General features: G+C 38.9%; 1 protein-coding gene across 1 annotated transcript in view; it reads left to right on the forward strand.

Annotated features, from left to right (window-relative positions):
• GAK (cyclin G associated kinase) overlaps positions 1 to 13,894 on the forward strand; it is a 79,755-nt gene that overhangs the window by 25,449 nt on the left and 40,412 nt on the right. The window contains exons 9-12 of the mRNA XM_035892386.1: positions 744 to 879; positions 1,486 to 1,598; positions 2,151 to 2,262; positions 4,466 to 4,589. Coding sequence (XP_035748279.1) covers positions 744 to 879; positions 1,486 to 1,598; positions 2,151 to 2,262; positions 4,466 to 4,589 — 485 coding nt within the window. The remainder of the gene's footprint in view (positions 1 to 743; positions 880 to 1,485; positions 1,599 to 2,150; positions 2,263 to 4,465; positions 4,590 to 13,894) is intronic.

The raw sequence follows: 13,894 nt of genomic DNA on the forward strand, positions 1-13,894 counted from the left end.
GTGCTACAGGCTTGGGGAAGAGTGGCTGGCAAGCTGCCTGGCAGAAAAGAACCTGAGGGCGTTGGTTGACAGCTGGCTGAATGTGAGCTGGCAGTGTGCCCAGGTGGCTAAGGAGGCCAACCTCATCCTGGCTTATATCAGGAATAGTGTGGCCAGCAGGAGTAGGGAAGTGATCATGCCCCTGTTCTAGGCACTGGTGAGGCCACACCTCAAATACTGTGCTCAGTCTTGGGCCCCTCACTAAAAGAAGGATGTTGAGGTATTGGAACATGTCCGGAGGAGAGCAACAAAGCTGTTGAGGGGCCTGGAGCACAAGTCTTCCGAGGAGCAGCTGAGGGAGCTGGGGTTGTTTAATCTGGAGAAAAGGAGGCTGAGGGGAGACCTTATTGCCCTCTAGAACAGCCTGACAGGAGGTTGTAGTGAGGTGGGTATTGGTCTCTTCTCCCAAGTAGCAAGGAATAGGAGGAGAGGAAATGGCCTTAGATTGTGCCAGGGGAGGTTTAGATTAGATATTAGGAACTATTTCTTCACTGAAAGGGTTATCAGGCACTGGAACAGGCTGCCTAGGGAAGTGGTTGAATCCCTATCCCTGGAGGTATTTAATGGGTAGATGTGGTGTGTAGGGATCTGGTTTAGTGGTGGACTTGGCAGTGTTAGGTTAACGGTTGAAATCAATGATCTCAAGGGTCTTTTCCAGCCTGAATGATTCCATGATTCTCTAACATATTTTTGCCTTTATGTAGGCTCTGGGCTGTATCCTGTACTTGCTGTGCTTTAGGCAACATCCATTTGAAGATGGAGCTAAACTCCGCATAGTCAATGGAAAATATGTCATCCCACAAAATGACACCCGCTATTCTGTGTTTCATGATCTCATCCGTAAGTTTACAATGTTATTTAATCTGGTGTCTTTATGGATACATCTTATTACTGACAGCGTTGTATTACTGATAGTTAAATGTCATTGACGTGATGGTGAAAAAGGTTAACTGCAACAACTTCTTGTTTTATTAAAATTTTAATCCATTATAAAAAAACTTGGAAATTTTAAATGGAACTTTGGGGTTTTTTAATGCTGTTGCCTGTCTTGCTTAGGACCTGAATTAGTCCATAGGAACAACTAGTGTTTTGACTATTTTCTTTGAATTTGCTGTAGAAATTCTATTTTCTTTAAATTTCAAAGAGATTACTGGAAATGTTAATTACCATGCCAGAAGTATGTCTCCAACTCCAACAGTATTTGATAAAGTTACTTCTGAGGTTATTCATTAACTGATATTAAAGTATATTCTTTAAAATATTCTTAACCTGAAATGGTTTTTCATGGATTCCTGTTATGACAGTGATGTTTGGATAGAGATTTAGCAGTTGTTCCACTCTGTTCATATGTTTGATTATGGCACTGGAGTTCACTGAAGAAATTACTAATCTGCTGGGAGAAAAGCTCTGAAGGGTATGTTACATTGTCTGAATCTCCTATTCTAGGCTCCACTTTGAAGGTGAATCCAGAGGAGAGATTGTCAATTACTGAACTTGTGAATCAACTGCAGGAGATTGCAGCAGCTAGGAATGTGAATCCTAAATCCCCCATCACAGAGGTAAAGACTATTATTGATTAGGTCTCCTTTCTCTCCTCTCTTACCTAGTGAGCATGAGTTTAGTAATGGATGTCAGAGCAGGTCCCCTGTTCCTTAGCCTTTTGAGAATTTCACACTAGCTTGTTTTGAAATTCAATTGAATTGATCTGTATCACTTACAGTATCTTTGAAAATATGCCTTTTAAAGCACAGAGCTTGCATGACATTAAAGGAAACTATTTGTAGTTCTTACTGCTTGTTGAAAACTTCTCATGATCTTGGGTCATTCTTTAATAAGCAAGTACTCTGTTTGATATGCTGTGTTTAATCATAATTAACTTGCATAGAAAAATCTAGTATATGAAGGCTCTGCCTACACTAACTTGAAACCTGCTTGGGTGTCTTCTGTTCAATGCTTAATTTGCACAATACTGCAAGTGAATCAATTTGTGTATCTTAACTTCCTGGCTTTCTCCTGAGGTTCAGCTTGCTTGTTTGCACCAAGTAAAAGTAATTTACAAAGCATAAAAAGTTGGCTAAGAAAATACTCATGGTGAGTATTGATCTCCTCAGCTCCTGGAACAAAATGGAGGCTACGGAAACAATGCTCAGCCTTGGACATCTGTGACCTCCATGTCCCAGAGCTCCAAGCCCTCAGGACAGCTCAACAATATGTACAATGCAGGTAAGTGCAAAAAGAGACATCGTCTTAGTGTAAAAGCAGTTACATTTCTATGTGGAAGAAAAAATCATTTGGGGGTTTCAGACATTCTGCACAAGTACTAGTTATTTTGAATTTGTATTGCTGTTTCTAACCCTGTTTTATTTTTCACAGGGTTTGGTTGTATGTTAATACATGCAAATGTGAATTACTCAAGTTAATTGCTGGGCATGATCAAATTTGGTTTCCTATGTAAAATAGTTGAAACTAAAATGTATTATTGACCTGTAGAGGTGGGAGAGTTGAAATAAGTGAACTAAAACTTGGTGAAAGTGGCAGATGCAATAAGCAATAATGTTCTTAAGAACAAGAGCTGTAGAGAAAGTAGGCTTCAGGTTGTGACAAACAAGTAAAAATGGCTTATTTTAAACTGAAAACTATCTGATTCAGTAAGGCAATGATATTTTAAAGTGTCTTCTGTAAATAGGAGAATTTAAGAGGAGTTTAAATTTAAACTGTTAATCTTATCAGAAGTGTTGTATTTTAACTGAAACCTTGTTACTTTGTGGCAGAAGCTACTGAAATCAGTACATATCCTGAGTTTGTGTACAATATTGCATGTCTGGTGTGAGAAAGTGACAAGTTGTCTTTGCTTTCCAAAAAGAACTATTTAACATCAGATGTGTTACAACTTAAAAAGATAGCAGCCATTCTGTGGCTTTTGTTACAACTCTATGCTAAAATGGGCTTGTTGGTGTCTAATGGTTGAAGTAGTGCAATAAAGAACCACAGAGGCTATTGCAGGGATTTTGACTATGGGCTGCAGTCATTCATTAATGCTAAAAGAGTCACTGACCTGACAGGTATGTTATATTTTCACATGCCTATGAAAAGCCTGTATGAGGAAGAAATATGTCTATTAGCATCTGGGGTCCACCTCTCCCTCCTCCTCTCTCTCCACCAAAAAGACTTTTGACCCCCTGTGATAGTTTGAAGCACATATGACAGTGATCATAGTCTAAAACTATTTAGTTTTGTCACTTCCAAAAGACTCAGCCTCAAGGGGAAAAAGCAGCAGTCTAAGCTCAGTTTATTGGCTGTCCAGTCAGAACCTTTCAGAAATGGCTATTAAGCCCAGCTAATTATGGGAGGATTGGGCAGGAGTACTTCAGGAGAGGTTTGCACCATAGTACATCAATGGGGAGGAGAAACTATGGTACTGTCTGAGGAAAAACAGTAGATGGACTAACAGTACTAAATCGAGTTAACCAAAACATCTCCAAAGTGATGCAATTAAAAGCTGACATACCCAGTCTATAAAATTAGAAATTCCAGAGTTCATTCAGTTGAAAATATTTGCACTTAATATAGTAATGAAAATCAGAGGCTTGATAGGCTTATTTGCATCTGATTTCTTATTAAAAGGCAATTTCTGCACCCATCTTTTCATATATCATATGTGAATATGGAAGATTTCAATTAATGTAGAAGATTTCAAGGGAATATTTCATACTGGATTCAATTTTCCTTCCAGCTTGATATTTATTGCTTGATGTTACTTATGCTGAACTGTCAATGAAATAAAGGGTATTAATGTTCCAGGGAAACTTTTAGAACTGGGTAATATTTATTGCAGTAATGTTATCATTTCTGTGGAATAAGCCATCTTCCTAATAGGGTTATAATCAAATGCTGTCTGGCCATCTGTTTTGTGCAAGAATGAGTACTGTTTGTTGTATACAATCGTATTAATAGGGCTGTTTTGCTGGGATGCTGTGCTAGCTTGGGATATTGTGGTTAAAAAGTAACTTAATTATGGCAGCTGCTTTTGAAGCCCTGCGTTAGAATGTCTCTACTGGGGGTGCTGAAGTAGATTTGCTAATGATAAGCTGCACTTTAAGAGACCAATACTAAAAAAAGACAGTGTTTTGCTGCACTGGCAATAAGAAATAAGTGCTTGACTTTCAGAAATTTTTTACCATGTTTTCTCTTAAATGCAAACAGTCAGTTAAACAATGTGTTAAGTAGTTTGCTAGTACCTGTGGACTGCAGGAAGTACTGTTTTTTGCATAGGTCATAGCTAAGGAAAACTTTAGAACTGTGAGTCTTACAGTGAGGCATAGCCTGTATCTGCATTCACTTCCAGCTGCTTTGGCAACTTGCTTTAGTATGGAGCCCATTCCAGGATCTGACTTAAAGTACAATTATTTTTATTCAACTACTCTAGGCCTGACCGTTGCGGAATGTGACCAGACTTATGGAGGGTTCTTTGATATTCTGAGGGGTGGAACAGAGCGATTTTTCACTAATATTAAGGATACATCTTCTAAAGTTATCCAGTCTGTGGCCAAGTGAGTAAAAAAAAAAATAAAGTGTTCTGGTAAGAGTTCTAAATGAAGGGTCAGGAGCTTACTCCAGAAATTATCAAATTCAGCATACTTTTCCAATTATGAGCTCTAATAGCTGGTAGCTAGACCTGAGATACTAATACAAAAGTTACTTTAGCAATCATATACTTGAAATGAGAGCGTTGGGGGCAAAAGCCTGTCCATAAGTACTACTTCCCCTGCTGTGTGTTAGTTACTGAAAGCTTAGGAGAGATGAGAAGGTGGGGGCTGGAGCAGGGCGGAGAGTTAAGGAACAGGACTATCATGGTTCAGAATGAGTGAATTGAATTAGTAGGTAGAGCCTCCATGAGTAAGAGGAAGAAAAAAAGATGGAGTGGTGAAAGGTACAAATAAAGGGAATGGAGGTGAGAAGAAAAACTGCAGGAAAATAGTATCTGAGCTCTTCTTCCAGTTTAGTTTTTCGGGTGGAAACCTATACCCTTGAGGAAGAGTGAGGGGATCTGAGCTGTTCATCTCCTTTGCCCTGCATTACATGAAAGAATACTCCCCTGTTTTGATGTATGCGTTCTCTGTTACCTAGTGTGTGGTAATTTTTCTACTCAGATTTTCAGTCCAATTCCAAATGTTTCTAGTACCTCTATATGATCAATATTAATCCATCTGTAGGATTCATACATTTTTAACTTACAATGTTATACAATGTAAAATTGGGTTTTTAATTCTAGGAAGAGCAGGTAAGTCGCTAATGAATACCATGACTGAACTAGAGCCTCCTAAGGAATACTGAACCTTGCCCCTCACTGTAGGTTTTATGGCCCTTTAATTGGGATACTGCAGTATGGCTTGTGAAGTCTGTCACTTGCAACATGTTTTTCTGTCACTGAGTGTGATTTGTGCATAGTGCTGCTCTAAAATGTTTTGTAATGATACAATAAGCTATATTAGTAGATCTTGCACCTCTGTAGCCACTTCAAGTGCATTTTTCTCTTACACTTAGCCATGCATAGGAAGTTTGTTTAAACTATAGAAAGGCCAGGTCCTCTATTTTTTAAAGGTCACAAAAGCTATGCAGCTTTGGTTTGTCCTTAAGCTTTCTACAGAAGCAATTGGCACAGTAGCATTAAACTTTTCATCCTGGGGAAACCACACTGACTCAAGACAAGACAGGGAGGTGTACAAGGGTAATGAACTGTTGCACGATGAAAAGTGGTGACTTGTTAGCAGTGTAGCAGAACTGCAGGAATTCCATGTATGAAGTAATATGATGAACTACAACTTTTAAGCAACTGCTCTCCATTTTATGTCTTTGGCATGTGCTGTCTTGCAGGCCTCTGTTCTTTATCTCCTTGTATCTGCTACCTTCTGTGGAACTGATCTTCCTCTCCCTTCCTCTTCAGTCCTACTTCTGTTCCTTTTGTGGTATCTTGTTAAACGAAATTTACTCTGTGGTAAAACATGGAAATATTCTAAGGATTCTTTGCCTTTGACAGCTCTACTATTTATAAACTCAAAGGTACTTAATTCCTTGTCTTAAATTCTGCTAGTTTTGCTTAGATTTAAGTCTCGCAGCAGAGAAATTACTTTTCTTCCTTTGTGATGGGTAACACTTAAATTCTTCTCTACCTTTGACAAAGTTATAAGCCTTACTTCCTCATGCCTGTGTGCCTGTGTTAGATCTTACTCTGGTACTATATTTTGACTGTACTTCTGAAGTACTACTGCACTGCACTTCAATTTCTTGTGCTCTTGTCTCCACATGACTTTCTGAATTGTTTTGCCTCCATCAGTCAGTTATGTTTGAACAACTTTCCTCTTTCTGCTCTTGCAAGCAGTTTCTTCCTAAAAGACCACTGGAAGTTTAACTACTTTTTTGAATTTAATCTCCTGCTATTTTCACCTTTTCTAGTGGTGGATTATGACTGTCTAAAATTGACTTTTTAATATGGCATGGCTTATGCTGAGCCTGCACCTTGTTTTATTTCTCTTGCTTAACAGGCATGTGTGGCTTTTTGCTTTGTGTGATTCCCTTTGTGTAGTGTGCAAGGAATAAAACAGTAACTGCAGATCCAACCTCATCTGCAGAGCTTATCTGGCAGCTTCTGAAGTACACGGTAGTGAGTACTTGCTGTCTGAGAAGATACTGTTCAGTTCATGTGCTCTTCTCTACAACTGTTTAGACTTTGGTGACTGCCCAAAATGTCTTGCATCTTATCTTATTCTTAGAGTTACTGTGCTACTTCTGAATTGCTAGTCAGTGTTCTGTGGCTGAACTCTATGCTTAGCACTTTAGTTAGAATGGGAAAGTATGATTGATGTGGAACTTGAGGCTCTCGAGTCCTGCGCAGAGCCCTGTGGCAGGATCACTTATACCTTAAATTTGTATGAGACATACAGAACTGTTGGAATCCTCTAAACTGCTTCAAACCTTAGCTGGCATGACTATTTATTTTGTAGTAGTGTTCAAGCCTCTGTCAGGAATGCAAGTGCTGTTGGAGACACTTTAGTGCATATCTTGTGGAACTTACTAAATATTAATCAAAGGAAAGCTCTTTACTTTTATATCTTGTTTGGATTTATTATAGAAAGTCACATGTGGCTATTTACTAGAATTGAGTAGCTTGTGAATATATTTTTGACCTGGTTTTGATTTGTAGCTCTTAATAGGTGGGAGTATTGTAATATCCAAATGAGATCAATGAGCCACAGGCCTTTTTCAGCAGATGGGGGATACAGCACTTCCATGGGCTGTGATGGATTGACAGAGGATTGTCAGTGTATGCTAAGACCCAAGCTTCATCATGAGATCAGTCCTCACAAATGTTTTGGACTAGGCTGATTGAATAAGGGTGTATTTTTAGGTGGCTTGTGCACATCACCTCTGACAGAGCATGTGAGCCTGCCAGATGTTTAAGCTCTGCACTAACATAAACAAATCTTGGTTTTGTGGAGGACCCTCTGTCTTCATACAACTGCCTTTTTTGTTTATTGTGTTATCTAAGTTAATTTGGTCATTGGGTTGGGGTGTGGAAGAAAAGGAGGGAACGCACTGACTACATAGTCATGGTAGTGAGAACCAATTACTTCGATACTTGTTTTCCAGATAATATTTCATCAATACTGAAACTGAAACTCTTTCCACTTGTAATTTGCCAATGTTCTTTAGTGGCCCTTAGTGCTGTAATTTTCATTCCTTGATAGGTCTGTCGTGTATTTGAATCTTAACTGTGGTTAACAGTTCACTGAAATGGCAAATCATGAATTAATATGTGCAATACTTAATGTTATACAGGACCTAAGGTAGCCTCAGTTTCTTCAGCATTTAACACTCTTAGCATTTAACATTCACTGTGCTGCAAGGAGTCCCACCACTGGGCTTGCGCATTCTTAAGCTATTTATGCTTTAACAGAGTTGAGGTTTTAATTACTTGTTTGTATCTATTATAGGATGTATCTGTTTGTCATGGTCATTCTCTGCCTTTACAAACTTGTGTTGTGACTACAGTAGATACCCTCAGGGATGTGAGAATCTCTTCTACTGTTGCATTCTTGACTGCCTTTCCAAAACTCTTCAACCAACATGAGAAGCAGACAAACTAAGATGTCTCTTCCTTGTCATGCATTTCCCTCACCACACTTAAGCACTCCTCATGTTGGAGTCTGTCATCTCATTAGGTAGGCTCTCTCCTTCCTACTTATTGTATTTCTGAATTGTGGAATTACTTCCTTTACCTGCAGACTTCTTTCTCATGGAATCCAAATTACAGTAAAAAAGTTAGTTTTGTAGCTGCTACAAAAAAGTTAGGTTTTTCTTCTCTCCCATAGCTGCCTTTATCTTAATTCAAATTTTGGTGTCTTGTTTATCCTACTGAGTGATAAAACCTGAAAACTTAAGACACATGTCACAGGCAACTAGGAAGGAGAGTGCATGAGGGCCACCTTGATTGCCACCCAGGCCACCTCACTTGCAGGTGTCGCAATCTGTTGTGGGTTCAGGTCAGGCAGAAGCAGTTTATAGCTACATGAGAGAGAACACAGAGCAACAGTGGTTCAGCCCTCTGATACAAACTGACCTAAAAGAAGGCACTAGGGTATATACACGCTTAAAGCAGATACGTGCTGCTCTGTGGCAGGGCCTGATATGGCAGGGCCTGATATGGCAGAGCAGTGTCTGCATAAAAGGGAACTTTGTTCCAGCAGATGTACCTGTGTGTGCCTGATAACTCAGTCTGCAGCTGTGTGGCCTCAACATACCTCTGTTCAGCTCGTCTCTCTCTTGCTTTTAACACTGCTGTGCCCTTGACCAGCTTTTATGCTTACTGAGGACTGCATCCCTGCAGGTTACAGATGCTCTGCCAAAAAACATATCTAAATGTTCTAAGCATCCAGTCTTCTCTAGTATTGAAAGCAGCATGCGAAGCCTATGATCAATCTTGTTTTGCTTTGTCAGAACAGTCTTTTTCACTGAAAAGATTATGATCAAGTAATCTAGGGAACAATTAGCTGCCTTTTACTGCGAGCTTTCTTTGCTTCTAAGGTAATTTTTTTCTGGTTTGCTGCAATAATGTTTTACTTCATGTATATTTGTGTTGGACTAAGTAGTTGAATGATTAATTCAGTTTTATGAAGCAAAAGCAAGTGGGAACAGATTGGTATGAATTTCAGTGCAGCGTTTCTTCCTGGGTTTAAAAAAAATGCAAAAATGCTGTACTTAGCTAATAGGTGTTTTTTCTCCTCTTTTGAGGGCAGAGATGTTTGGAAAAAGATTGCTTAGTGTTAGAGCATTATTTAACTAAAGATAGTGGTTTGCATGCTCACATTGTAGCTGTGCTGTTAGTCTGTCATTCTCTATTCTTTCCTGTCTTCAGCTGTTAGTAACTATGCACTGTTGTAGAATTTTGTGCTATATGCTAACTAGTTTATTTTTTGAGTTTATTTGTTAATTTTACTGTAATTGTTTTTAACTTAATTTGCTGGAATAACCTTTTGTTTAGTATTAGTTATGGTCTTGAAGTGCAACTGTTCTCTGGCAAGGTTGATAATGCCAACTGTTAATACAGTGAAAAGTTTTTAACATCTAATTAAAACTTCTGATTTTGTTTAGGTGTTTATTCTGCAAAATGGGAGTTAATTACTTATTTGCTACATTTTCCACTAGGCTTCTCACTAAAAAGCCTTGAAGTAGCCTGGTATCATTAGAAAAGTGACTAAATATTGATGTCATAACATGCTTTCCTGTTTAGCTTAATTAGAGCCTTTTCCACTTGGATCACAAGCCAGAAACCCTCCACGCAGTCTCTTGATTTGTTTGCATGTTCTTCTGCTCTTATCACCTGCCAGCAACATAGCTATGTCAATGGAAGTTCTGCTGTTAGTGACGTGAAAGGAAAGACCTTATTCCTGATGTTTAGTTTTAGGGTTATATCTTGACATGTGTAGGAATGCTTACCAGTGTGAAGAATATGCATTTTTGCACCTTGCTGCCATTTAAAGCAATCTCAGTTACCAGTCTGACATGTAATACTCTGCTAAAAACGGAGTACCTTGTGTTCAGGTCTTACTACTGAAATAACTCTGAAATATTCAGAATAAAGTTCAAGGAATAGTAATTCAAGGACAAGGTCACATGTTTTAGGAGACTTGTGTTGATTTTGCAGTGTAGCAGCTACATTTTAATTAAGACAGCACAAACATTCTGAAGCTTTTTTTAATTGTAACAGGAATACAGATTTTTTTCCTGCAAAACAGCAAGCTTGAGTTAGCTGTGCTCGGTTGACATACCAAGCTGCACTTTTTCAGCAATGTGTGGATGGTGAGATCCATGTTCCTAAAAATGTTGTATTTTAATTTAGACAAATGTAAAAAGCCAAGCTGGATTGAGTGGTGTTGCTAGTAAGAAGTCAGTATCTGCAAGTGTTCCCAAAGGAGTGGGTGTGAGGACTGTTGGTTTTTGCTCTTAATAGTTCTGTGCTTCTGTTTCAAGTTGCTGCTTAACCCTCAGTGTTGGAACATTGAAGAGAAAATGGTTCTCTATTCTCAGACTATTGTATTAGGTAGTTCTTTATCTTGATATGAAAAAAGTTGATGTCACGCATGTTTTCTTGCTTGAAGCTGGTGGGTGTAAGCAACAAATAACATTTCACACTCTCAAGGATATAAAGGACTATGCTCATCTCTAATTTTAGTAAGAAATCATGATTAGCTCTGAATGTAAATTTCTGCCTTAACCCTGTTGCAGCCAAACTCATTATATGAGCTACATGACGAAGTTACGGCTTTCCAAAGGTGCAAAGATTTTTGAAATGGTGTTTATTTGGCCATTTTGTCTACCTCCTTATGCAAGGTTTTTCAAGGCTGAGTTTTTTTAGTGCTTTGTCTAGTGAGACATTCAGACTTCCTCATGGTGATTTCAATTTCTCTTGAGACCTTGCGTCATTATCATTGTTAGCACACTGATTATGCCATTCTGCATAAATACTGTTTAATGTCCTTGCTTTCAAAACAGTTGTTCTTGCCTTGTCTAAAATCCTCCTCCCAATCCTTGTAAATTCAATAATCTTTTAATCAATCCCTCCAGCCTCCTTCATGTTTACTAGCAAGCAGTAAGGAATCAAAGCATAATGTTCTCTCTTAATGTTTCAGAATGAGTGCAGTATCTTAGGTCTTCTCTTTCAAGCAGTGTCTTGAAAGTTTAGGAACGCCAACCTTATGTCCAATATATAAAGTGATTTGTTTCACTTTCCCATCCACTGGTAGGTGGGTAGACCAAGTTCCATCTCTCATTGCCCAAACTAAATGTCCTGGACTCTGAATTGTAGATCTTTCACAACTAAATATTGTCCCCCTCTTGGGCTTATACGTATCAGTCAGTTGTAAATAATTTGAGTCCTCTACACCAACATCCATATTTCAATGCAGCTGCTAGGGGTGGAATATCTTGTACTGCTTTACTGGCTGTGCTACAATTATATGTCTTTTTACAATTCCACCAGGATACAATGATTTCTTTTTCTTGGGAGGTACTTTCTTTCCCAGTAACTGGGAAAGTAGAGAACCAGTTACCATCCCAAGTAAAACACCAGGAGGCATTGGCCATGTAATGAAATTGAGATAAGATGGTCATTCGCCATACTGAATCCCACAAAACCATCTCTTGTTTAGTTTGACTTCCATATCCCCTGGTTGCATTGATGATTAGCTGAACTTATAGTTCTGACTCCAATACCTTGGTGGTGGTGATGACAGCATATCCAGCCATTCGCTTTCCTTCTTGCTCAAAGCTGCTTCCATCTGTAAACAATTCCAGATCAGGATTTTCCAGGGGTTCATCTCTCAGGTCTGGTCTGCTGGAATGGCCTTGTTCAATAGTTAACAGGCAGTCATGTTCCAAGTTTCCCATTGGGTTTTCTGCTGACAAGAACATCGGTGGATTACCAATTGCTGTGGTTTTTAATTCCACATCATCTTGTTCCAATAAAACAACCTGATATTTCAGCATTCTGCTGGGGGATAGCCAATGACCCCCCTTTTTGCTCCAAGACAGTTATTACCATGTGTGGTACATATACCACCATCTTTTGACCCATGGTCAATTTTCGAGCTTCTTGGATCAGCAAAACTGTTGCTGCCACAGCACGCAAATATCCCGGCTATCCTTTACTCACGTTATCACGTTGTTTGGAAAAGTATCCCACTGGTCACTTCCAGGATCCCAACTGTTGTGCCAACACTCCAAGGGCCAGATGTTGCCTTTCATGTACAAAAAAGCTCAAAAGGTTTAGTCAAATCAAGTAAACCCAATGCAGGGGCCATCATTAATACCCTTTTAAGTTCTTTGAATGATTTTTGACAAATCAAATACCTACCTTGAGATGCTTTTAAAGCTTCGCATAGTGGCTTCACATACAGACCATAGTTCAGAATCCAATCATCCCCAGAAAAGCTCTCAATTCCTTCGGGCTGCTGGGTTCGTGAATTTGACAAATGGCTTCTTTTCTTTCGTTTCTGAGTTGTCTTTGTCCTTGAGATATCTCAAATCCCAAATAAATCGCTGCTTCATTTCCTATTTGTGCTTTGCTCCTGGATATTCTATATCCTCCTTGGCCTAGAACATTTAGTAAATTGATAGTAATTTCAAAACATTCTTCTTTACTCTCTGCTGCTATCAGAATGTCATCCACATACTGTAACAATATACCTTTCTCTTGGTTCTGTTTTTTCCATATTTCTAATTCTTTTGCCAACTGATTCCCAAATATCGTAGGGCTATTTTTAAATCCTTGTGGAAGTACAGTCCATGTGAGTTGCATTTTTTGTCCTGTGGTGGGGCCATTCTAAAGCAGATATGCTTTGGCTCTTTTTATCCAGAGGCATGCAAAAGAAGGGATCCTTTAAATCTAGTAGAGTACACCATTTGTGTTCCTCCTTTAAAGAGGTCAGTAAAGTATATGGATTAGCCACTACTGGGTATAGATCTTGGACTATTTGATTTATGGCTCTCAAATCCTGAACTAATTGATATCCCTTACCTCTGGATTTCTTTACTGGCAAAATAGGAGTATTGTATTCTGATTCATGTTCTACCAGTAGACCATATTCTAAAAATTTTGTAAGTAACTCCTCTAATCCTTTTCGAGCTTCCCGCTTAACAGGATATTGTTTTTGTCTTACCGGCTTAGCTCCAGGTTTTAAAGTCACTTTTACTGGTTCTGCCAATTTAGATCGTCCCAGAACTCTGCTGGCCCAGACCAAAGGAATTACTGCATTTTCTACTCCTTCTGGAATCTGTTCTTCCCTAGGGGAATCCTGTAACATAAACACTCTTGCCTCCATGGCTTTTGATTCTGGTATTAGTAACTTAATTTCTCCATCCTTGAAAGTTATTTGTGCATTTAATTTGCTTAATAGATCCTGTCCTAACAAGGGTAATGGACATTCAGGCATATACAGAAACTGGTGAGTTACCCACTGTTTTCCCAATTTAGACTTTAGAGGCTTTAGGAAAGGCCAATTTTCTTTCTGCCCTGTTGCACCAACAACATTAATTGATTTATGACTATATTTCCCTTTACGTGTATTCAATACTGAATAAGTGGCCCCTGTGTCTATTAAAAATTCTGTTTCTTCATTCCCTAGCTTCAGTGTAACCAGGGGTTCAGCTAGGGTTGATTCCCCCAGTCCTCTTCATGATTCTTCATCCAGGGTCATTAATTTGATCGCCTGGAGAGCTTGGTCTAATTCCCCAGCTCTAGGGCATTCTTTTTCCAATGCTCACGTTCCTTACATATAGCACACTGATCTTCTGCCAGTCG

Source organism: Egretta garzetta, unplaced genomic scaffold (genome assembly GCF_000687185.1).
Source record: "Egretta garzetta isolate BGI_Z169 unplaced genomic scaffold, ASM68718v1 scaffold604, whole genome shotgun sequence".
Taxonomy (NCBI): Eukaryota; Metazoa; Chordata; class Aves; order Pelecaniformes; family Ardeidae; genus Egretta; species Egretta garzetta.